The sequence below is a fragment of the Callorhinus ursinus genome, unplaced genomic scaffold, assembly GCF_003265705.2.
Source record: "Callorhinus ursinus isolate GAN/ISIS: 27379988/994484 unplaced genomic scaffold, GSC_fseal_2.0 scaffold24, whole genome shotgun sequence".
NCBI lineage: Eukaryota > Metazoa > Chordata > Mammalia > Carnivora > Otariidae > Callorhinus > Callorhinus ursinus.
The window spans coordinates 19,148,926-19,175,710 of NW_027397086.1; the positions used below are offsets into that span (position 1 = coordinate 19,148,926).

Sequence of the window (26,785 nt, forward strand, 5' to 3'; positions counted from 1 at the left end):
AGAATAAATAAAAATAAATGAACAAAGGACTCAAGTCAAGGAACTACAGAAGAAATTGTTCAGGGTAAAAGCGTACATTAATGTATCAGAAAACAAAAAGTCCAAGTGTTGGGTCTCTAAAAAGCACAATAGATAAAATGTTCATGCAAAGTAATCAAGAGAAAAAAAGTAAAATGAGCCATATATATTATTGGAAAGAAACTAAATGACACCATACATGTGGAAGAGAATACCATAATTGGAAATTCATGCTACTTAAATCTGTTAATAAATTTTTAAATTTACATTTAAATTAAGGACAATTTCCTAAGAAAACATTAATTACTATAACTTTCTTAAGAAAAGATATAAAACTTTAAATGAACAAATAACCTTGGAAGAGTAATGGAGGAAAATAAAGTTGTTATTCAAAATATGAAGTAATGATTCCAATTCTGCACAAGATGGAATAAGTTTACTCCACCCTGTCTCTTCCCCTGAATACAGCTATAAAATCTATACAGGAGGCATGGGGCCACTCTTGAGGACTCAGAAAATTAATAGTAGCAGGGGACTTGGGGAAGAAGAGCGGAATTCAAAATGCCAGCAACGAGTTTAGCATTTTCTTCCCCTCCAGGATTCCCCAGGGTTGAATGCAACAGTCTGAAACCCCGAAGTAGGCAGACATTGATGCAGAGACATAGCGTGTTTGTTTTTCCTCTCTCTGCTTTCATACTTCCCAAACCTCAGGCAGTCTCCTGACAGCTGCATGATTGCAGAGGCTGCAATGCAACCAGAATTTGCAGGAGCCCAGTTTTGGAGGAAGAACATTCCTTTCTAACCAACAGAGTTGTAAATCCAGGAAGATGTGGGGAAACCTTTCTGTCCCCCTGCCATTTGGCCCAAATGCAAACGTAGTCCCAGGAGTGTGCAGGAGAACAGGGTAACTAAATTATCAGCTTTTTGGGTAGAGGATTAAAAAGGGGGAGCCCCAGAAATTAGAAATATAATGGGGAGGTCATGGGAAGCAAAGGGCTTGGGATCTTCTTGGCTGCTGATGCACGGATTTGATCTTGATTAGTAACTGAATGCCACCCAGGTTCCAGATTGCCTGCTCACACATAGGAGAAGGCCTAATAGCATTGCAAAAACTTTGAAATCTGAACTAACATTAGAACTAACACCCACAAAAGGCTCTTTGGATCTTGTGACCTGAAACTTCTCAGGTTAACTGCCAACTAAAATGAAAACATCTGGTTGGCGGAGCAAGATGGCGGAGGAGTAGGAGACCTGGATTTCGTCTGGTCTCAGGAATTCAGCTGAATAGGGACCAAACCATTCTGAACACCTACGAACTCAACAGGACATCGAAGAAGAGCGTAGCAACAACTCTCTGAACAGAGAAGCGACCACTTACTGGAAGGTAGGACGTGCAGAGAAGTGAATCCGAGGCGATATTCGGGAGGACAGACGGCGGGGGAGGGGGCCTCTGTCGGCCGCTTCTGGCAAGTGGTAGAGCCACAGAGCACAAAATTGGACCTTTGAGAAGCTGGCTCCGCTGAGGGACGTCGCTACAGTGGCTAAGTGGGGGGTGGAACCCTCGCGGGACAGTGTGGTCTCAGGACCCTCGGGGTCACAGAAAGATCGGGGGTGCCTGAGTGCGGCAGAGCTCCCAGGTATCGGAGCGGGGAAGCCGGCTGCAGAGACGGAGCCAAGGCGCGGGCTCTCAGCTCGGGGTTGCCATAAACTGTGATCAGCGACACAGTCGGGCCACTGCTCCTCCAGCAGGGACCCAACAAGCGGCAGATCCGGGGAGACTCCGCTTCCTCCCCCAGGAGGAGTGGCACGGGAGCGCACCGCAGGGATCTGCTGGGTTTGGAGACTCCACACCGAGTCAGGTGCCAGAGATAGAAACGCTCGGTCACAGGCCGGGTGAGCACGGAGTGCGGCCGGAGACCAGGGAGACGGGAGTGACTGACTGCTTTTCTGTGGGGGACACACTGAGGAGCGGGGCCCCGACTTCTTGGCTCCTCCAGGAGGAGATTGGGAGGCCACCATTTTCACTCTCATCCTCCAAAGCTGTACCAGAGCTGGCAGGGAACAAAAGCTCCGAGAGCAAACTCGAGCAGATTGCTTAGCCCCGACCAGCAAGGGCGGGGCAATTCCGCCTTCGGCAAAGACATCTGGGAACCATGGCAACAGGCCCCTCCCCCAGAAGATCAGCACGAACAGCCAGCCAAGGACCAGGTTTACCGATCAAAGAGAATGGGAGAACTCCAGCGCTATGGGAATAGTGCACATTGAATTCATGGCTTTTTTACCATGATTCTTTAGTCTTTCAAAGTTAATTTTTTTAACTGTTTTTTTTTTTTAATTTTTCTTTTTCCCTTTTTCAACCAACATCTTATCAATCCCTTTTTGGAAAAAAAACATTTTTATTTTTCATTTTTAGAGTGATATTCTATCCCTTCATAGCAGATACCCTTATTTTTGGCATATATATATAAGTTGTTCTCTCTTTAAAATTTTGAGATACAGTTTCTTCTAACAGATCAAAATATACCCTAAATCACTAGTGTATGGCTTTGTTCTAGTCTCCTGCCTGATCACATTCTCTCCCTTTTTTTTTCTTTTTTTTTTAATCTTCTTTTTTCAAACAACTTCTTATCAATTCCTTTTATAAAATCTTTTATAATTTTCATCTTTACAGTCATCTTCCATCCCTTCATTGTATCAACCCTTATTTTGTACATATATAAGTCTTTCTTTCCTTAAAATTATAGGAGGCACTTTCTTCTAACAGACCAAAATACACCCAAAATCTAGTGTGTGGCGCTGATCTATGCACTAGCCTGATCATATTTGATCATATTCTGTTTTTTTTTTGTTTTGTTCTGTTTTTGTTTGTTTTTATCTTTTTCTTTTTTTTTCTCTTTCTTTTTTCTTTCTTTCCCTTTCTTTTCCCCTGGTTTCAAGTCTTTTCTGATTTGTTTAGAGTATATTTGCTGGGGATGTTGTTAACCTGTTAGCATTTTGTTCTCTCATTCATCTGTTCTCCTCTGGACAAAATGACAAGACGAAAAAAATCACCTCAGCAAAAAGAACAAGAGGTACTACCGTCTGCCAGGGACCTACTCAATATGGACATTAGTGCGATGGTCGGACCTAGAGTTCAGAATCATGATTTTAAAGAAACTAGCTGGGCTTGAAAAAAAGCATGGAAGTTATTAGAGAAACTTTCCTGGAGAAATAAACGAACTAAAATCTAACCAAATCGAAATCAAAAAGGCTATTAATGAAGTGCAATAAAAAATGGCACTAACTGCTAGGATAAATGAGGCAGAAGAGAGAATCAGCGATATAGAAGACCAAATGATGGAAAATAAAGAAGCTGAGAAAAAGAGAGATAAACAACTACAGGATCACGAGGGCAGAATTCGAGAGACAAGCGATACGATAAGACAAAACAACATTAGAATAATTGGGATCCCAGAAGAAGAAGAAAGAGAGAGAGGGGCAGAAGGTATATTGGAGCAAATTATAGCAGAGAACTTCCCTGATGTGAGGAAGAGGCATCAAAATCCAGGAGGCACAGAGAACCCCTCTCAAAATCAATAAAAATAGGTCAACACCCGACATCTAAGAGTAAAACTTACGAGTCTCAGAGACAAAGAGAAAATCTTGAAAGCACCTTGGGAGAAGAGATATGTAACCTACAATGGTAGAAAGATTAGATTGGCAACAGATCTATCCACAGAGACCTGGCAGGCCAGAAAGGACTGGCATGAGATCTTCAGAGCACTAAACGAGAAAAATATGCAGCCAAGAATACTATATTCACCTAGGCTGTCACTGAAAATTGAAGGAGAGATAAAAAGCTCCCAGGACAAACAAAAACTAAAGGAATTTGCAAACACGAAACCAGCCCTCCAAGAAATATTGAAAGGGGTCCTCGAAGGAAAGAGAGAGCCTAAAAGCAGCATAGACCAGAAAGGAACACAGACAATATACATTAACAGTCACCTTACAGGCAATACAATGGCACTAAATTCATATCTTTCAATAGTTACCCTGAATGTAAATGGGCTAAATGCCCCAATCAAAAGACACAGGCTATCAGAATGGATTAAAAAAAATGACCCATCAATATGCTCTCTGCAAGAGACTCATTTTAGACCCAAAGACACCCTCAGATTGAAAGTGAGGGGGTGGAAAACCATTTACCATGCTAATAGACACCAAAAGAAAGCTGGGGTGGCAATCCTTATATCAGACAAATTAGATTTTAAAACAAAGACTGTAATAAGAGATGAGGAAGGACACTATATCCTACTTAAAGGGTCTATCCAACAAGAAGATCTAACGATTATGAATATCTATGCCCGTAACATGGGAGCAGCCAATTATATAAGGCAATTAATAACAAAAGCAAAGAAACACATTGACAACAATACAATAATAGTGGGTGACTTTAACACCCCCCTGACTGAAATGGACAGATCATCTAAGCAAAAGATCAACAAGGAAATAAAGACTTTAAATGACACACTGGACCAAATGGACTTCCCTGACATATTCAGAACATTCCATCCCAAAGCAACGGAGTACACATTCTTCTCTAGTGCCCATGGAACATTCTCCAGAATAGATCACATCCTAGGTCACAAATCAGGTCTCAACCAGTACCAAAAGATTGGGATTATTCCCTGCATATTTTGAGACTACAATGCTTTGAAACTAGAACTCAGTCACAAGAGGAAAGTTGGAAAGAACTCAAATACATGGAGGCTAAAGAGCATCCTACTAAAGAATGAATGGGTCAACCAGGAAATTAAAGAAGAATTTAAAAAATTCATGGAAACCAATGAAAATGAAAACACAACTGTTCAAAATCTTTGGGATACAGCAAAGGCAGTCCTGAGAGGAAAGTATATAGCAATACAAGCCTTTCTCAAGAAACAAGAAAGGTCTCAAATACACAACCTAACCCTACCCCTAAAGGAGCTAGAGAAAAAAACAGCAAATAAAGCCTAAACCCAGCAGGAGAAGAAAATCATAAAGATGAGAGCAGAAATCAATGAAATAGAAACCGAAAGAACAGTAGAACAGATCAACGAAACTAGGAGCTGGTTCTTTGAAAGAATTAACAAGATTGATAAACCCCTGGCCAGACTTATCAAAAAGAAAAGAGAAATGACCCAAATCAACAAAATCATGAATGAAAGAGGAGAGATCACAACCAACACTAAAGAAATACAAAGAATTATAAGAACATATGAGCAACTATATGCCAGCAAATTAGATAACCTGGAAGAAATGGATGCATTCCTAGAGATGTATCAACTACCAAAATTGAACCAGGAAGAAATAGAAAACTAAAACAGACCTATAACCACTAAGGAAATTGAAGCAGTCATCAAAAATCTCCCAATAAATGAAAGCCCAGGGCCAGATGGCTTCCCAGGGGAGTTCTACCAAACATTTAAAGAAGAATTAATACCTATTCTCCTGAAACTGTTCCAAAAAATAGAAATGGAGGGAAAACTTCCAAACTCATTTTATGAGGCCACCATTACCTTGATCCCAAAAGCAGACAAAGACCCCATCAGAAAGGAGAATTACAGACGAATATCCTTGATGAACATGGATGCAAAAATTCTCACCAAAATGCAAGCCAATAGGATCCAACAGTACATTGAAAGGATTATTCACCACGACCAAGTGGGATTTATCCCTGGGCTGCAAGGTTGGTTCAACATCCGCAAATGAATCAACGTGATACAATATATTAACAAAGAAAGAACAAGAATCATATGATCCTCTCAATAGATGCAGAAAAAGCATTTGACAAAGTACAGCATCCTTTCTTGATCAAAACTCTTCAGAGTATAGGGATAGAGGGTACATACCTCAATATCATAAAAGCCATCTATGAAAAACCTACAGCGAATATCATTCTCAATGGGGAAAAGCTGAGAGCTTTCCCCCTAAGGTCAGGAACGTGGCAGGGATGTCCACTATCACCACTGCTATTCAACATAGTATTAGAAGTCCTAGCCACAACAATCAGACAACAAAAAGAAATCAAAGGCATCCAAATCGGCAAAGAGGAAGTCAAACTCTCAGTCTTTGCAGACAATATGATACTTTATGTGGAAAACCCAAAAGACTCCACCCCAAAACTGCTAGAACTCATACAGGAATTCAGTCAAGTGGCAGGATATAAAATCAATGCACAGAAATCAGTGGCATTCCTATACACCAACAACAAGACAGAAGAGAGACAAATTAAAGAGTCGATCCCATTTACAATTGCACCCAAAACCATAAGATACCTAGGAATAAATCTAACCGAAGAGGCAAAGGATCTGTACTCAGAAAACTATAAAATACTCATGAAAGAAATTGAGGAATACACAAAGAAATGGAAAAACGTTCCATGCTCATGGATTGGAAGAACAAACATTGTGAAGATGTCAAGCTACCTAGAGCAATCTACACATTCAGTGCAATCCCCATCAAAATACCATCCACTTTTTTCAAAGAAATGGAACAAATAATCCTAAAATTTGTATGGAACCAGAAGAGATCCCGAATAGCCAGAGGAATGTTGAAAAGAAAGGCAAAGCTGGCGGCATCACAATTCCAGACTTCCAGCTCTATTACAAAGCTGTCATCATCAAGACAGTATGGTACTGGCACAAAAACAGACACATAGATCAATGGAATAGAATAGAGAGCCCAGAAATGGACCCTCAACTCTATGGTCAACTAATCTTTGACAAAGCAGGAAAGAATGTCCAATGGAAAAAAGACAGTCTCTTCAACAAACGGTGTTGGGAAAATTGGACAGCCACATGCAGAAGAATGAAACTGGACCATTTCCTTACACCACACACAAAAATAGACTCCAAACGGTTGAAAGACCTAAACGTCAGACAGGAGTCCATCAAAATTCTAAAGGAGAACAGAGGCAGCAACCTCTTCGACCTCAGCCGCAGCAACTTCTTCCTAGAAACATCACCAAAGGCAAGGGAAGCAAGGGCAAAAATGAACTATTGGGATTTCATCAAGATAAAAAGCTTTTGCACAGCAAAAGAAACAGTCCACAAAACCAAAAGACAACCGACAGAATGGGAGAAAATATTTGCAAATGATGTATCAGATAAACGGCTAGTATCCAAAATCTATAAAGAACTTATCACACTCAACACCCCAAGAACAAATAATCCAATCAAGAAATGGGCAGAAGCCACGAACAGACATTTTTCCAAAGAAGACATCCAAATGGCCAGCAGACCCATGAAAAAGTGCTCAACATCACTCGGCATCAGGGAAATCCAAATCAAAACCTCCATGAGATACCACCTCACACCAGTCAGAATGGCTAAAATTAACAAGTCAGGACACGACAGATGTTGGCGGGGATGCGGAGAAAGGGGAACCCTCCTCCACTGTTGGTGGGAATGCAAGTTGGTGCAGCCACTCTGGAAAACAGTATGGAGATTCCTCAAACAGTTGAAAATAGAGCTACCATACGATCCGGCCATTGCACTACTGGGTATTTACCACAAAGATACAAATGTAGGGATCCGAAGGGGTACATGCACCCCAATGTTTATAGCAGCAATGCCCACAATAGCCAAACTGTGGAAAGAGCCAAGATGTCCATCGACAGATGAATGGATAAAGAAGAAGTGGTATATATACCCAATGGAATATTATGCCGCCATCAAAAAGAATGAGATCTTGCCATTTGCAATGACGTAGATGGAACTGGAGGGCGTTATGCTGAGAGAAATAAGTCAATCAGAGAAAGACATGTATCATATGACCTCACTGATATGAGGAATTCTTAATCTCAGGAAACAAACTGAGGGTTGCTGGAGTGGTGGGGGGGGTGGGAGGGATGGGGTGGCTGGGTGATAGAAATTGGGGAGGGTATGTGCTATGGCGAGTGCTGTGAATTGTTCGAGGCCGTTGAATCACAGATCTGTACCTCTGAAGCAAATAATGCAATATATGTTTAGAAAAAAAAATAAGATATCAGGACGGGAAGAATGAAGGGGAAATCAGAGGGGGAGAGTAACCATAAGAGAGGATGGACTCTGAAAAACTACCTGAGGGTTCTAGAGGGGAGGGGCCTTGGGGGGGATGGGTTAGCCTGGTAATGGGTATTAAAGAGGGCACGGTCTGCGTGGAGCACTGGGTGTTATGCACAAACAATGAATCATGGAACACTACATCCAAAACTAATGATGTAATGTGTGGTATTTACATAGCAATAAAAAATTTAAAATGAAAACATCCACACTTTCTAAGGGATTTAAACAAGATCCCGAATCGCATCACATATTTAAAATATTTAGGATACAATTAAAAATTACTCACCATATAAAAAAAGAAATCACAACTTGCATGGGAAAGATGGCAGTATTATGATTATATAATTGGAATTACATCACAAAGACTTTAAAGGAGATATCATACACGTGTCAGAAGAATTATAAACACTCTTGAAACAAATGGAAAAATAGATTATTCCAGCAAATAGAGGATGTGCTAACTGGGCCCAATAGTAGGCTCAAGGCAATAGAGAAAGGGGGAGGACTATCAATCTACAGTTACACATAATTTATAATTATATATGTAACTATATCTATATCTATTGATCTACCTACATATATTTATAGATCTTTATATAATCTGTATCCGTATCTGTAGACATAGTATACATCTTCAGCAAGATAGCCTTTAGGAAGTAGGGTGAAATAAACACATTTTCAGATGAAAGATAACTGAGGGGATTTGTGCTGGCAAATCTGCTCTACAAAAATTTATAACAGTTCTTCAGACAGCAGGAAACCCACAATTTCAGGAATGAAGAAAGAGTAAGATGTTCGACATCACTAACTATTTGGAAATGCAAATTAAAACCATGATGAGATACCACTACATACATATTTGAATGGTGTTGTATATATAATACAGAACCCCCCCTCCAACACACACAATACCAAATGTTGGATGGGATGCATAGCCGTTAGAACTCTCACACATTTTTATTTCTATCATGAATTAGAATTGGTACCTGTACCACTCTGAAAACATTTGGGCAATTTCTTATAAATTACATATACTTTTGCCATATGATCTAGTAATCCCATCCTTGGGTATTTAGCCTAAATAAATGAAATCTTAAGTTTACACAAAAACCTGTACACAAACTCAGAAGAATCTCAAGTTATTATGCTAAGTAAAAAAAACCCAAAAAAGTCTCCAAAAAATACATACTGTATGATTCATTACTATGATCCTCAAAAAGACAAAACCATAGTATTGTAGAACAGATAAGTGGGTTGCCTGGGAGGAGGCGTGAGGAGAGGGCATAACTGCAGGGGGAGTTTTTAGGAGTGAATGGACCCGTGCTGTATACTAATTGTGGTTGTAGTTACATGAATCTGTTATAGGTGTCTGAATCCATGAAACTACACACACGAAGTCAATTTTACTGCATGATAATCTTAAAAAATAAAATTTATAAAGTAACCATAGTTAGAGCTGCCTCCAAATGAGAGTGGTGGTGGTATGCTTTGTCAATAGGAAATTAGTTATCTTTACTGATCCTTTTGTATTTCATGCACTGGTAGGAGAAGGAAAAGAGATAAAAAAGAACGTGTCTTTTTAAGACTTCTACCGTCATTATTATTTGTTATCAGCAGAGCAACCTCTAGAATTATGCTGGAAATCACAGAGTTTGGTTCAAGCCTTGACCTTGTGTGTAATATCTGGAAACACAGACGGTACTACTTTATTTTTTACAGATTGAAGATGATGAAGGATGAACATATTAAGCTGCTACATTTGAGTGGACACAGGGCTGCTCCTATCAGTGGATCTAAAGAGTCCTTCCATGCATGTCCTTCTGGAAGAAATAATATCTCCTGTGCACCTTTGGAAAGCTGGTTCACAAGTTGAAGGATACAGGCAATGTGTGGGGCACACTCCTTTGTGGATGACTGTTTCGGAAGAAGTAAAGGAAATGGTCACTGTGAACATAATGGCCAGCCTGAAAAAAGCCTACAGAACATTCTAGAAGCTTGGGGTGCCTGGCAGTACCACGTGTAAAATTCTCAACACATGTGCCTTTCGCCAGTTCAAGATGCAAATCCTGCAAAATTTAGCCAAGGATAACCCCAGTTGTTTGGAAATGTGCTCCTGGTGCTCGGGTCTCCTGGATAAGAACATCTGCTTTTCCCAAGGTTGTTTGAGACCACTCTACTTTTCATTTGACCAAGGAGGCCAACAAATAGTAGATACTGTGTTGGGTCAGGAGACAACTTCCACTGGACTTTAACCACCCAAACACGAGGCAAAGGTGATGGTGTGATGTGACCTGTGCAAAGCGCATGTCTTGGGGCCATTTTCTTTGAAGCAACATGTCTGAAGATATGAATTTCATCATGTCAAATGACCTGTTAGTGCCTGCATATGACAGACTTGGGGTGGGATACCTGGAGCGGTTCCAACAGGCTGGCACACCACCCCAAGGGACTCGTTGGATAATTTCCAGAACTGGATTGGCTGATGGGGTTGTATGGAGGTGACTGCCAGATCAGAACTCCTTTGATTCCTTCCTCTGGGGTTTGTTAAAGGCTCAGGTTTATCCTGTGGAAATCATATACTAACTTATCTGAGGGCAGAAATCATAGATAGGAATGCAGAGATTGACACAAATGATAGCTTAATGTGCCACCTCACTGCAAGATTACATGGCTGCCAAAGCATAGTACGTTGAACATGTCATGCATCAAAAGGTAATGCAATAAACCATTTATATTTCTAGATTCTGTGAGGGCACCTTTATAAGTTCTATTACTTCAGATACAAAAATGGAGTGACCATGATATTTATTTCAGGATTTATGGCAGGATTAAATGAGATAAAACGCATAAAAAATGTGCATTTAAAATTTTTTCAATCTGTATATAGTATTATAACTAGATTTGCAACATTTACTTACACATATGGCTTTTTAATTGTTTGCAATGTCTACTGCTAGGGTTTTTCTATCCTAAACTCCATCTTCAGGTAATTCTACTTAAAGAAACATACAGGGTAGTTTACTTTTCCAGCCTCTGTATGTGGGAGACTATCTATCTTTGTTAAACTTATAACAGAAAGATACTCTTATAGAATGCAGTCACAAGGGGGCATTTTACTCGTCATTACTGCCTGTCCCGTGATTAGCTAACACTGTGTTACAGATTTTAAAACATGACACCATTCCCAGCATACGTGGAATCCAAAAAAATTTCCTGCTCTACTTCCATTTACCTGACTTAATTCCTGATGTCTCAAAAGGATCTTTGCCAGCATGACTCTGCTCTCTTCCTTGGTCCCCCACTGTTTCCCCAAATACACTTGTCCTATCTTTTTACAGCACCTGCTTCAACATGGAAAGATGGTTGCCCTGTAGGGTGGAGTGGAGGGTGGGTGTCCACTAGCACAGGTCTCAGTAGATAGACAGGGATGGAAATTCAGTCTTTGGTTGATCAAACTGTGATACTCTTGAGTCAGCACACAGGTGGTGAGAAAAATATAATGCATCCCCCCGACTGTATCAACACGATTTTTTTTTTCATGGAAGTCTTTATTTCATGGAATGAAGCCAGGCTAATTTTTTCCCCTCAGTTTAGTTCTAGTTCCCACTTCAGTGCCTTTTGGTTGCTTCTCAGTCTTAGTTTTTGGGTATCGTGAAACTTTATCATTTTCTGTGTCTGTCATTTATTGTGGGGTAAGCCAGGGTTTCTGAGCCTTGGTGCTATGGACATGTTGGTCTAGATGATTCTTTGTTGTGGGGGCTCTCCGGTGAATTCTAGGATGTTTGGTTGCATTTCTGGCCTGTGCAGTAGATACTAGTAACACTGCTCTCCCCCCGAATATTTCCAAATTTTGCCCAATGTTCCCTGCAAAGTCAACCCCCATTAAGAACCTTTAGACTAGAGAGTACAATACACTAGATAGCTCTGCAGACTAGTGCTGAGATTGGTGCTGCAGTCTTAGTAATGTTCTCTATGTCCTCACTCTCTTACCATGAGGATGATGACCGTAGTCCTGACTGTTAGCCCATTGCAAGTACACGATGACATATTGGCTTATGCACTCCCCCTGAGGGCATGTGTCGGAATTATCCGGGAGCTTTAAATGTGCCTAGACCCATGCCAAATACCTCAAAAAGCCTTCATCACTGCTTTGAAAATAAGGTATTTACTGGAACAGTTGATGATTTTATCTAATGTGATCATGAAGAAGTACGTGTATTACTATATGACATTAAGTTTTTGTTGTTTTTCTTTTTCTTTTTTGAGAGAGAGAGAGAGAGTGCATGTGTGCATGAGCAGCGGGGGGGGAGGGGCAGAGAGGGGGGAAGAGGATCATAAGCAGGGTCCACTCCCAGCACAGAGCCCCACATGGGGCTGATCTCATGACCCTGAGATCACAACCTGAGCTGAAATCAAGAGTCAGACACTTAACTGACTGACCCACTCAGGTGCCCCTATGACACATTTAGTTTTTAAAAATATTTTAGTAACTATATTTTGATTTAATCCAGTGTTTTTTAATGCAAAGAAAGACAAGGATTCCAAGATGGGCTGGGATGAAAAAGGTAGAAAAGAAGACTATAACCTAATCCCCGCGGGTGCTTAATTAAAACCCCTGTTAGAATTGGGCACTGTTACATAATTGACCATGGTTATATGTAAATATAGCAGGCATCAGGTAAATTTACTGTCCCAAACTAAAGATCAGAAACCCCTTGCAGAAACTGATTTATAACTCTCTCCTGTAGGAACCTCCTAAATTTTCGGGTTGGCTAAGCTTTCCAGGCTTTTATCATTCCTTTGCTTTTTTTATCCCCCTCCCCCTACTTTGCATTGTGAACTCAATTGTCTTCTCATTGTCATGTGACTCCATTTGATAATTATTTGTTCTATTTATCAAATATTTCTAGCTTTCTGCTTCCTGGGAGTATGGTAGGAGTGTATCTCCCTATTCCCTTTGGAATTAGAGATGGCCATATAACTTTCTTTGGCCAGTGAAATGGAGCAGAAGTGATGTGTGTCACCTTTGGGGACAACTTTAGGAGCCCTTGAACAATTCCTTATGTTCTCCTTTTTTCTGTCACAGCACTCAGGTAAAGCAAAGAATGTATTGAAAGCCTCTGGCTACAGGTTTGGGTTTATTAGTCAGGATCAAGTTTAGCTGAATGTGAGAGAAAAGTCAATATCAAAGTGGGTAGATGGGAAATCTGAGATGAGTATGGTGGTTCTGCTCTACCAAGTCTGCAGGAAGTCAGGCTCCTTCCAGCTTGTTCCTCACCCATTGCTAGAATGCGACCATTATTCTCATGGTCCAAGATGGCTACTAGAGTTCTGCTGCCGTAATCATGTTCCAGGTAGAAAGATGGATTAGGGGGTGAAAGGAAGAGACAACAGATAAAAGATAACAGCTATCTTTTAAAGAGATCTTCTGGAAACTGCCACACAAAACCATATATATATATATCTAGAACCTAGTCATATGGCCACATCCAGCTGCAAGGGTAGCTGGGATATGTAGTCTTTATTTCAACACCATATACTCTGGAGCTCTATTACTTGAAGGAGGTGAGACCAGATATGGTGGGTAGGTGATTAGGAGTCTCTGCCACAGTGAGCATATGAGCTCAGTTAGAACAATTATGATGGCCCATCCCCTCAGTCACAAAGTGGGCTAAGGGATGGGCATATAACCCATGCCTGCTCTAGTGGAGTCCTTCTTTAAGGTCATGGTGGGTGTTGTTTGGTAACTTTTTAAACTTAAGGAGAAGAGTCTTTCCTTCTCGGATCATAAATCTGAAGGTAGAGACCAAATCTAACATGCAAAGAGAAGCATAAGGGAGAGAAAAATGGAAGATCTAGGTAGTCCTTGATTTCCTTTCCAAGACGTTCTGAGACCAGCTCCACCCCTGCCCTTTCCCCAGTTTAGTTATGTGAGCCAAGAAGTCCCCTTTTGTTTAAATGAGGAGAAGTTGGGTGCCTATTGCTTGCAACCAAAGAGTCCTAGAGCAATTGTCTACCTCCCTGGAGTTTTGTGGAATACACATGAGCTAGTACACATCGTAGTTGCCATGGTGCCTGGCACATTCAAGTCCTGAAATGTTAGCTCTTAATGATGTGTTTGAAATAACACAGAGTAGATAAAATTTGGAAAAACTCTCTCTTTTTTTAAAGTCTCAGCTCAAACAAGGTCTTGCTCATTCCCCAGGAGGATTTAGACCTTTCTCCTTGTTCCCCCTTCTCCATTCCTACGGTCATCTTACTGCTTTGTAAATGTTTGCAAATTATATTCTCTTCTGATATCCTTTGAACTTCTGGATATATTCTCTTCTGATATCCTTTGAACTTCTCTTCTGATATCCTTTGAACTGAGTCTTAGTCAACTTGAAAACCTCAGGATCTAACACTCTGGCACGTGATAGGTGGTCAATAAATATTGTAGAAAAATAAGAGTTTGAAGAACATTCATGATTGAAGGTGGTGATGATAGAATCAGCATTTATAGAAGACACATTATATTCTAGGCCCTTTTACAAGAACTTTAGGTTTCTGTGATTAAGTCCTCACAGTCACCCTACCAGACTATTACTATTACTCCATTTTACAGATAAGCAAACTGATGTCAGGGTCATACAATTAGTGAATGGCAGAGCCGAGATTTCATCCCAGGCAAACTGATTCCAGAACTCTAACATTTCAACCAATACACTGTGATATCGCTCAGTGAAGGAATTCCATTAAATATAGATGGAATTAAATCATCTGATACTAGAGATAGAGGAAACTTGAAGATCATTGAATTCCATCGTGAAATAGATGCAGAAACTGATGCCAAGGATTGGAAGTAACTTAGTTTAGGTGGTTTAGTAACTGCAGGGCCGTTTCTACACAAGACTCCTGACTCCTAGCTGGAATAGTTTAACCGAGGTCCCTGCCTCTAATGCAAAGTGTGCTTTTACTTTTGGGATCTTGCTTTGGAAAAACAACACCCAGGTGGCAACTTGTGTTTCACAGTAGCTATGTGCCAGGTACCACTCAACGTCAAGGAAATACACCTGTATGGGTCTTGCCTTTTGAAACAGACACAAACACATGAGAGGGGACTTGGGATAAAGGACCCCTACTCATTCTTCAGATTCCAACACAAACGTTCTTAGAGAAGGTTTCCCTGACCTCTTCAAGGTCAAGTCTGTCTACCTAAGATCTCCTTCATAGAACTTAGCATTGAGGGCTGTAATTATATATATCATTTGTGGAATATCTGGCTAATGGTCACCTCACTTGTTACTCTGTAAGTTCCCTGAGGACAAGATCCATGGCAATTTTTGTCCCTCATTATATTCCTGGTGTCCTTGCACATAATAGGTGCTCAGAGATATTTGTTGAATGAATGAAGGACTGAACAAACGAGTGAATAAATAAATGCATGGATGAAGTAGCAGGACAAATCATCCCCCTGCGATGCATAGGGATAGATGCAATCCCTACATGGTGTGGTCTGAGGGGGCCCTGAAGAGTCTACAACACACACACACACACACACACACACACACACACACACACACACACACCACTGATCAGAAATCCCCACCAGGAAAGTCAAATAAACATCTATTTGGTGAGGGTTGTGGGGGCACCGGAGGGGGGAAAAAGACACAAAAGGTGAGCAAGCAGTTTTCAAAGGATGCTTTCAACTCTCTGGCCAGTCCGTGTGTGTTTTCCTCTACAAAGTGTTTCCAATTACTGTGGCACTCTCGGTATCTGGATCCATCTCCAGTGAATTCCTCTGCAGCTCCTGCCAGACATATGGGATCAATCAGGGCTTCGGCGCTGGTGCGCTTGCTGCGGGAATGTTGACAGCCTGACAGACGCGGGGTTCTGGTGTCATGGAATCTCCGAGTCTTTGGCCTGATCCCGGGAGGAGAATGAGAGGGGGAGGAGAGAGATAGAGGCAGAGATAGAGGAAGGAGAGAGGAGAGGGGAGCGGGAGAGACAGAGAGAGGAGGAAGAAAGAGAGAGGAGGAAGAGAGGGAGAAGGAGGGACGCGGGAGATTTTTCTTGACTGCCCCCTTTCCTTCAAACATTTTATAGGCTTCGGGGAGAAAGGGAGGAGGAGAGAGGGAAGAAAACAGGCAAGAGCGCGAGGGGTAGAGAGCGCGCGCCGTTCCCTGCGAGCCCCGGAGCGGCGGGAGTCCGCTCGTGTCCCCAAGCTGGGATAGGAGGGCGCCGAGGCTCCGACCGCAGCCCCGCGCCCGCGCCGCGCACGCCCCTCCGCGAGCCGGGCGGCCGAGCGTCTCTCCGCGCCGGGGCCGACGCCTGCGCTCCGGGCCGGCCGCTCCGTCTCCAGCGCGATGTGGCCGCGCCTGGCCTTTTGTTGCTGGGGTCTGGCGCTCGTTTCGGGCTGGGCGACCTTTCAGCAGATGTCCCCGTCGCGCAATTTCAGCTTCCGCCTCTTCCCCGAGGCCGCGCCCGGAGCCCCGGGGCGGCTGCCCGCGCAGCCCGCGCCGAGCGAGGACGCGGCGGAGAGCAAAGTGGAGCGGCTGGGCCAGGCGTTCCGGCGGCGCGTGCGGCGGCTGCGGGAGCTCAGCGAGCGCCTGGAGCTTGTCTTCCTGGTGGACGAGTCGTCCAGCGTGGGCCAAGCCAACTTCCTCAGCGAGCTCAAGTTCGTCCGCAAGCTGCTGTCCGACTTCCCCGTGGTGCCCACGGCCACGCGCGTGGCCATCGTGACCTTCTCGTCCAAGAACAACGTGGTGCCGCGCGTCGATTACATCTCCCATCGCCGCGCGCACCAGCACAAGTGCGCGCTGCTCAGCCGCGAGATCCCGGCCATCACCTACCGCGGCGGCGGCACCTACACCAAGGGCGCCTTCCAGCAAGCCGCGGTAAGGCGCCCGCCCCTCCCGGCTCCTGCCCTCGCCCCCCAGCCCCCACCCCGGCCCTGCCCATCCTTTGCTGCCCGCTCACCTCCAACCCGGGGTTCACCCTCGGGCAAGCCGCAGCCTGCCCACGTCAAGTCCCAGTGCACAGAATCAGAGTCATACCTACCTTCCTATTGTTGAGAGGGTCCCGGCGGGTGATGGATCTTAACTGCTTAGCGAGATGGCAGGCTCCTCAGAGGGGTCTTCTTTGAGGGCCGTCTTAGGAAGGGGTCCTTAAGATGCAGTTCACGTTCACACGTGTAGGGACAGACCGTGTCCGAGCTGGAACAGGTGAGTCAGTGTGTGTTATGAAGTGTCTCTAAAGGTAAGACGTAGAGCGAACTGAAGAGTTCATCAATTCCTTTTTGTGTTATTGTATGTTTTTGATAGGCATTTCACTGCATGCGTTTCCTGTTTTTACTCTGAGACCGTTATAGGATTTTTAGCAGCTAGAAGAGGAAGTCCGTTTTAGAGGATGGACTTTTACATAATTTAACTTTTTCTGATTACCAAGTAACACATATTCAGTTGAAGAAAATTTGGAACACACAGAAATGTCTGACACATACCAGCATGCCAATATTTGTGGAATGAATGAAACAGAACGGAGGAAAAGGGGGGGGGACTATGACCCCATCACCCTTAAAAAACCACTGTTTACATGTTGTTGAACAGTCGCTCAGTATGCACATTTGTGCATACTTTTCACCAAAGTGGTGTTTTGCTGTTTTGTAGCCTGCGTTTTTCATTTGTTATATCAAAAATGATCTACACTAGTATATTATACATCTAATATAGCTATTAGATATCTACGTTAGCTGCATACTATTCCACTGAATACATACACCGTCATTTAACTTATCTGGCACCTGTTATTGGACACTTAGGGTTTTTATTAACTAAGTTATGGTAAACACAAATATTTGTGCACCCTGTTGATTACTTCCTTAGGAAGAATTTCTAAGAGGTTCCTGATTTAAGAATATGAACATTTGTAAGCTTCTTGATACATATTGTCCAATTCTCCCTTGGAGGGTCATGTAAATTTACATTCCCACCAGCAGAGTATCACAGCAGTTAAGTTTGCCATATGATCACCAATAACGTGTACTATTATTTTAAATATCTTTGCCAATTTCATAGTTGAATAGAGGTATCATTTCAGCAAATTCACATTTTTAGTTGTATTGAGGATGAATATTTTTCAGTACATTTATTGGGCATTTGTATTTTTCCTTTGATAATTACCTGGTCATAATTTTTGCCTGTTTTGCACTGACAGTATATGTTAGTTTTTTTTTCCTTAATGATTTGTAAAAGCTCTTTATATGGTTAGGCTAGTAACTCCTATTTGTATATGCTGCAAATGTTTTTCCAGGTCACTGCCTTTTACTTTTGTTTATTGCAGTGTTGTTAGATGATGTAACTTTTTATATATTCAAATCTATTAAACATTGACCTTAAGATCCCATATTTGCTTATATTCTTAGAATGGCCTTTTAATTTCCCAAATTGGAGAAATGGTTTTCCATTTAACAGTGTAATTCATCTGGAACTTATTTTAGTGTATGGTATGATGAAGATACCTATTTTATTTTTTAGTAAATAGTTACCAAGTTGTCCTTGTATCATTTTTCTTGAAAGCTATCCATCCTTTTCCAATTTAATAGAATGCCACTTTTATCATCCACTCAATGCTTATGGGTATTTGATCTTCTGACTTTCTATTAACTTGTCTTATCTATTTATTATTTTTAAGCTTTGCAAAAGCGATTTAATTATAACTTTACAATATATTTAAATATCTGGCAGTGCAAATTCTCCCTTTTTCTTATCCCTTTGAAATCAATTCTTACGTATTTATTACTTAATATGAATTTTTAATTCATTTTCACATATATCAAATGAAAGCAACCAGGATTTTGATTTCAATAGAGAAAATATCAAATTAAATTGTGGATTACTTATATTTTATAATAATAGTTCCCCCCTAAGTCAAAAATATGTCTATATATAACCAGTTCTTTTTATATCATTCAATAAAGTTGTAGATTTCTAGTAATTAAGTCCTGCATATAGTTCCAAATTTAGATCTAACTATATTCTATTCAGTATTGCTACCATCAATAGCACCTTTTCAAATTCAATTGTAAACGGTTATTCTTACTGTACAGAAACACTGTTGATTTTCTGAATATATCTTCTGTATCTAGATTCTTGCGGAAGTCTATTTGATTCATTTTTTTCTTTTTAAATACATTTTATTTTACTGATAATAAATGGTTTATAGAAAATAAATTACCTGTAAATACACTGTAGTATTGTGGTATACACTTTTCTTGACTTTTTGCAGTTGTTTAAATAATAGGTATATTTTAGTGCATGCATAAACAGTGTTTGCCCAAAAAAGGATTATATTGTACATTCTCTTTTCTAACTTGACTTTCTTTTCCACCATATTTTCACTCTTTTTGCATAATAAGAAATACACCTTTACTTTATCATTTTTCACAGTCACATAGTATTCCACTGTAGAATATGCCTTTATTTTATCATGTAAATACCCATTATTATATATTTAGGCTATTATAAACAAGACCGTGTGACTAAATTTTTCTTCATATCTTTAATAATTTCCTCAATGCAAATTTCTAAAGTGGCACCTATTACTGCATCAAAGAGTATGCCCATTTTTTAAAGCCTTTGGTACATGTACCAAGTTGTCCTGCAGAAAATCAGCACCAAATTGCACTCCTATGTGCAGTGTCTGGATCAGTACTTAGGATGCAGCCAACATAGGTTAGTGTCATTTGAACACCCCCCCAACCCGCCCCACTTTATATGTGAAAAGTAGAGTCCTATTTTGAATTGCATTTCCTAGTGAGGCCGAACACTTTTTTCATATATTTGCCATATATAGCTCTGCTTTTTTGAATATCCATTAAAATATTTTGGGATTATTATCCATTTTTTATTTGAGGGTGCTTCTTTTTCTTATTGATTAGCAAATGCTCTTTGCATTTTTTTAAGATTATATTTATTTATTTGAGAGAGAGAGAGTGAGAGCATGAGAGGGGAGAGGGTCAGAGGGAGAAGCAGACTCCCCGCTGAGCAGGGAGCCCGATGTGGGACTTGATCCAAGGACTCCGGGATCATGACCTGAGCTGAAGGCAGTTGCTTAACCACTGAGCCACCCAGGCACCCTGCTCTTTGCTTCTTAATGGCATTGACCCTCCTGCTGCTAAGTATGAGGCAAGTAGTTTTTCTCAGTGTTTCTAAATTGCCTTCTGAATTTCTTCATGGTGATAACATCTATCATTTTATCAATTGATTGAATCTATTTTTCTTTTCATTTGTGCTTTTTTTTCATTTCCTATGAAGTTTGAAAAGTTGCCTCTAGGAGATGAAGTAACTCCTTAAAATACCCCCCCTTTTATTGAACTGTTTCACCAGGCAGGGTTCAGTTTTGCAGATCCAGTTCTCTGTTGGCCCCCATTCCAAGTGCTCATGAGGTCCTAGGGCCGGCCTTATTACTGATGTCACCACCCACTCCATCTGAGAAGAACCCTGCTGCATCAGGGAAAAACTTGCCATATACCAGTTCCTCTGTTTGGATTGGCCAGGTTTGCCTGGGGCCTCTAAGTACGTTGATCCAAAACAGTTAAATGGGTAATGAATCGAGTACTCGCTGCTCGCCTCAAGACCTACTCTGTCTTCAGCTTTCTCCTTCCAAATACTACATCCTGTCTTGGAAAGTGAAATTGCCAGCAAGGTTCCCCGTGCTGTTCTTCAGTCTGGATCCATTTGTAATCTAACAAGGCGAGACTTCTCAAAAGTTGGTGTTTGTTGAACTTCCCTTTGATTTTATTTTTCTTTTCTCATTTGGATTATGTGAAGGTGCAGGAGAGGGTCAGCTGGACCTAGTCCCTGGCTAACCTGGAAACTTACGTGTCTTTATGGTAACTTTTTGAAACCTCTGATGAGCATTCTTAGGTGTAATTAAAATATGGTATTGGGAGAAAATTGATAGAAGAGGACTGATGTTTAAAAATGACATTAACGGTAGTTTGCATATGGGTTTCTGCATGGGGATCAGGCAAGCCTGTTTCATTGCAGAATTAGTTTGAAGATTGTAAGCTGTGTAGCTTGAGTCTGGATATGAAACTTAATACATTTCATCAGGGAAATGAGACAGTTCATCAGATTCCCATGTGTGTGCAGAATGGTATTATTGGAACAGACTGTGTTTGTGAGCTGGGAAATTGAAAAGCACAGGGATATTTTTGAGGTTGTTAATTACTTTCCCTAGAAAAATTAGTTTTTCAAACCTTTTCCACTTGAAACTGAATGTCCACACCACTATACACAGACACAAACCCAGGCAGACAAATACACAAGGCACAGTAACATAGGCGCAGATACGTGCTTGCAAGTCCATGACTACCCCTCACAATCCACACACCTTACTCCTCTTATGTTAAAATCTCAAGAGGTAGAATTTCCTTTACCAACATGAAATTTGCTGTTAGCTTTCAGCATATGTGATTGACTAAACAAAAAAGATAACAGTGGGCTTTATTTTTTTATTTGGTGTCAGAATTGTACAGCTTGATGGGGAGTGTATCATACTTTATTTCAATGGATAAACTGCAGTGTAGATCTTTTCTTTTTAGACATTATCCCGCAGCACTCATCAGAGTGCAAAGACTGAAGCAGTGAATCTGTAGTTAGCACAGATCCTTCCAGAAACACAGTCAATAGAATGGGAGGAAGATTTAGCACCTTGAACTTAATTACATGAAAACCTTTGACAAAATAAACAGAAAGCTCTTCAGATTTTCCTTTCCAAGGAATGACTTTTTCATAATGACCTTTCTTCTTAGTTTTTCTCTCCGCCATGTATTTATAAATTGCCTTTCCTAAACGGCATCTTTTGGGTTGGCCACGCTATGAACACAAGGCTCTCCACCTCTTCAGCATTTCAAGTCGTAATACAAGCAGAGCCCTCATTCCTACTTCACTTTTGCTAAATATCTATTAAACAAACAGCATGAAGCCTCCTTTGAAAAAAATTTCTGCTTTTCTCCATTGTTCCACAGTTCCAGAAATATGATCCTCTGGTGAGGAATGTGCTGTGTCACCAAAAATTTGAGCTTTAGATGGCCAGGAGACTGGGAAGAGATGGGCAGCAGCTCTTCCCAGCTTTAGGGAAAGAGCATCACTGTGATATGTCCACACTAGTACATATTGACACCTTTACAAGGAGACAAATCTGCTCTCTCAGCCTTATGGGAGGAAGGGATTTGTTTTTAAGTTTTCTAACAAAATCTGGAGATGTGTGAGATGACACTAGATCAAAACCCTGATGAATAAAATTAGGGCTATTTTGTTTTCATACAGTAGACCAATAATAGCTGGTGTGCATTTTCCAGCAGGCTTTCTGATGGCCCAGATGCTGAAGGAATAGGAAGATTTGAGTTTTCCTTTCTTAGGGGAAAGGATTGAGGGGGAGTCATACAATCTACGGTGGATTCAGTTGATCCAAACTCAGAGCATGACTTAGATGTCAAGAGTTGCTCACTGATGCAGAAGCTAATTTGTTTCAATACTGAAAAGATATACTTCTAAATGTCTCTCTGGAAATGTTCTCTCTTTTGTGCTGCTTTGGTTTTTAAACAATTCTCCTGTTGCCTTAGTCTTATGTAGGAACTTGTTTTGTCATCCCATCCAAACTTTAGAAGTGTGAATGAATGAATAAATTGAAAGAGTCCTCAATGCATAAAGCAGAATAGTAAGAACGTACACCTACTGCTTCTGTTATCATTATTGGCTGCCAGTCGTCTGTTATGTTTGGTTGAAATGTATCATGAGAACTCTTGGTCAAAGACTTGACTGCCTAGACACAGAGAGAGGTTGGACTATTCTGTCCTGCTTCATTTCTGTGGTCAAAAGATAAGAAAGTCTCTCCCATCCCCTACCCCCTGCCATGTCCTCCTGGCTCAGAGAGGATCTCTCTTCATAGTGGCCATGGAATTATTAAATGTATTCATTCTTGATCAGATATACCTTTAATTTGTGAAGTGATTTATAGCTTACAGTGCTTTCATATTAAGATTTTACAGAATCAGTTCTGAAGATTCAAGTTTTATAGGAACAGCATTAGATTCTAGAAGTTATGTAACTAGATGCTAGTCACAAAGCTAAGTGAATGCCACAGAGTCAGTCCAGTCTTCTGACTTGTCATCTTGTCTTTTTCCTCCTCTGCCCACCATTTCCTATTCTCACCTACATTTGACCATGTTACCTCCATGTCTTGAGTTATATCAAAAGCTAGGGAGAAGTCGAAGATTCCATTTCTAGAGCTGCAGAAGTGTTACATTAAGACATAAAGCCAAACACTCTAGCCCAGAAGGCATAAACCATGGTCTTCAGGCCTTTTCATTCAATGGATACATTTCAATTAGACATATGTATATATGTGCGTGTTTGTGTGTGTTTATATATATATACAATATATTTTCTTTTTTCCCTCTCCCACCCCTCCCATACAATATATTTTCTAATTCCAGCAGGTACTTTAAAATTAGAAAATTGCATTTTTTTTTTTAAAAATCTGACTTTTTGTCTTACCCTTGACAAATTGGAATATGTAGCAATTCTGGGTGTGATTTGTCTCAGCTCATCAGAGTCCCCACCTGGCTCATGGAATTTTCTTTCATTGTCCTTGATTGCTACTCCATGGTCTCACATAGACCAATCATGGGCAGAGCCTGAAGTGGTATAATCCCTTCTAGTTTACCTTCTGAACTTCCTTTTTACCACTGAATTAGCTAGGAGTAGGTTTAGCTGGATGTAATTGAAGTACCACTAGCTTAAACACAATAAACATTTATTTCTGTCTCAAACTGTTTTGAAAATTATTAGAGGAGAGCCTGGATGGCTTAGCCAGTTAAACGTCTGCCTTCAGCTCAGATCATGATCCCAGAGTCCTGGGATCGAGTCCTGCATTGGTCTCCTAGCTCAGTGGGGAGCCTGCTTCTGTCTCTACCTCCCACTCCCCCTGCTTGTGCTCTCTCTTTCTCTGACAAATAAATAAATAAAATCTTTTAAAAAATTGTTAGAAAATTCTAATATGGCAGGTCTGTGATGTCTTCAGGGATCCAGAGTCTCTCCTTCAGCTCTCTGCTCCACCATCTTCAGGTCACCTCAGTGGTCTAAGATGGCTGTTGGAGCTTCCAACCATCAGGGGCTTATGCTGGACCCCAGGGAGGAGGACAGGGCAAAGACAGTCACATCATTCTTCCAGGAGACTCTGTGGCCATCCACATACTACTTCCATGTAGATCTCATTTGGGACCACTTGGGCTCATGCCCATCCTTGAAGAGGGAGGAGAGGATGGATGCTGAGGAAGTAAGAAGCAGTCTTTGCCACACCAGTGTCAGGAAGAGCCTGCGTCTAACCAGGGAAATTTTGGAAATCCTGCTTCATTTCTTCCTCAAATGGCACTGGCCCAACTCCGCTCAAGACGGAAGACTGAGGCCTTGCCTAACTGAAACATCTTCGCCCCTGTGCTCGATTATACATCTTTTAATAAAAACTATCAAAGTTCCAGAGCAATCCATTTAAATTTTGGCAACCAAAACTACTTATGTTCGTTTCCCAGGAGCCAGAAGTTTCTAAATAGTATGGCATCCGCTCCCAAATAAAATATTATACTGAAAGTGATGGGGGGAAGATGCGTACTACAAAATAAAATCAAGATTTTTTGTCATTAATTTAGTAAACGCAAGTTAACGTTTCTCAGGAAAACATGGTGCTTCTTTGGCTTTTCTAGAGTAAACTGTCAGGTTAAGAGACCTCTCCATTACAAGGAATTTCCTGTTCTGTATTGTGTCTGCCTTTCCCTGATTTTTGAGACTGTTCTCTAAAGCTCCCCAAGCCATATGAAGAATGGATTTCTGGCATAGACTCTGCTTACATATAGTAACCTGCTCTGGTTTGGAGGCCAGTTGTGGATAGGGAAAACTCTGAGAGCTAATGATGTATGTTGGATGTGTTACAGTGTTTCACTTGAAATGAATGATAGTGGTCAGAAGGTGAAATCTGCAACACATTAGTAGGTGTATTTTCTTACCAATCTTCATAAAAAGATTCTTCAAGTATGCATCTTCTTTGCTATCTGTCCTTCTCATGAAGTCGTTCAAGCAGTTGCTGTTTTATTTATGTAAAGAGGTAAGCAATAAAGATTTTTCAAATTCAGAGCATGTATTTCTTTCCGAGCTGCAGGAATCGTGAAAGCCATACACTTGAGGATAGATTCTCATTCCTATATATGTTGCAGTGGCGCTAGCGACCTTGTTTCTAGATGTGAATACATGTAATCCAAAATTAAGGAAAAAATAACTTACCACACTATTAGTAGAGAGAAACATTTTAAAGAAAGTTTGTTGCAGGACCTATTCCATGATTGAATCATTTGCTAAGTAAACTAACCTTACTAAAAGTAACTTTACTAGTAACTAACTTTACTAAAGTTAGTTTACTTAGTAAATTTACTCAGTCACTGAATAAGTAAAGTCCAAGTTGGCTATTTTTCCAGTTGTAAGTTGCTGCTAGAGTATATAAAATATATTTTGAGATACATGTATTTCACGCACTATTTCCTTCATTCCTGCTGAACCACTCCTAATAGCCTTCATCGTGTAATGCCCATCCTGCCACACCTGGTTATAGGTTATATTGGCTGCTAATGCAAAATGTAGTTTTTTAAAAAAGTTTCAAAGGTGATATTTTAAAATGTATATACATGTATGTGGTTAAAATATATACACTTTAATTTTTTCAGATAGGAACTTTTTCAAATTTTCATTAGCTCCACCTCTAAACTCAAGTGCATCCGTACTTCCTTACATGTATTAGAGTAAGGGTATCTACCCTCAGCCAAGGAAGACCTTCCCCCAAGTCTTTCCCCCTTCTTTCTTATGTCTTCAAGCTCTTCCTCTCAATGTAGAACATTCATAGTACATCTATATATTTAAAACTTGGTAGCATGTTTCCAGAGCAATATGATAAATTGTCAGTATGTTTACAGAGTCTTCAAAGTAAAAAAAAAAAAATTACCAATCAAAGAATTTCTTATAAAATACAAACATAAGACATACTCAAAGATTCTGTAAAAGTATACTCATCCCAGCATTACTTGAAATAGGAAAAATTTAGAAACAATCTGGCTGTGGTTTGGGAGGGCTCAGTAAATGATACTTTTCTTCACCTCTCCTGAGTTCTAGATCAATTGAATTACAATACACCATAAAAGGCAGGTGGAGAATCAGACATGCTTTTGTCTCCTGCTCATGGAGGATGTGGCTTAGGTGCACAGCTTCCTAATACTGAATCTTGAAATTAAATGGACTTGCCTCCCCAGGAATAGACAGTTCTGGGCACATGGGAGCTTGCCTTTGTAAAACTGAGAGCGCTCTTTCCCAGAAGCCAAAGGCTAAAGAGAAGGGGAGAAGGAGCAGCTGGGGAAACCCTCTTCCTCAGGAGAAGAGTGAGAGATGGTGGTGTAGGGGGGCCAAGGAGTAACTGGTGGCTGACACTCGACACAGAAACTAGAGGCAGTAACCACCAAGTTCCAACAACTCAAGACAATTTAAGAAAATACTGTATCTACACTGATATGTATTATAGTCAATAAAATCATATTTTAAAAAACTAATGACATAATAAATCAGCCAAAGAACATTAAATGAGCTGAAACTCTCTGTGGGTGTTTACCATCAGTA

At 40.8% G+C, this 26,785-nt stretch overlaps 1 protein-coding gene across 3 annotated transcripts in view; it reads left to right on the forward strand.

Annotated features, from left to right (window-relative positions):
- Positions 1-16,307: 16,307 nt before the first annotated feature.
- Positions 16,308-26,785, forward strand: part of SVEP1 (sushi, von Willebrand factor type A, EGF and pentraxin domain containing 1) — a 193,181-nt gene continuing 182,703 nt past the window's right edge. For all 3 annotated transcript variants that reach the window (XM_025888607.2, XM_073876569.1, XM_073876570.1), the window contains exon 1: positions 16,308-16,963. In XM_025888607.2, the coding sequence (XP_025744392.2) occupies positions 16,433-16,963 (531 nt within the window). In that variant the 5' untranslated portion in view covers positions 16,308-16,432. The remainder of the gene's footprint in view (positions 16,964-26,785) is intronic.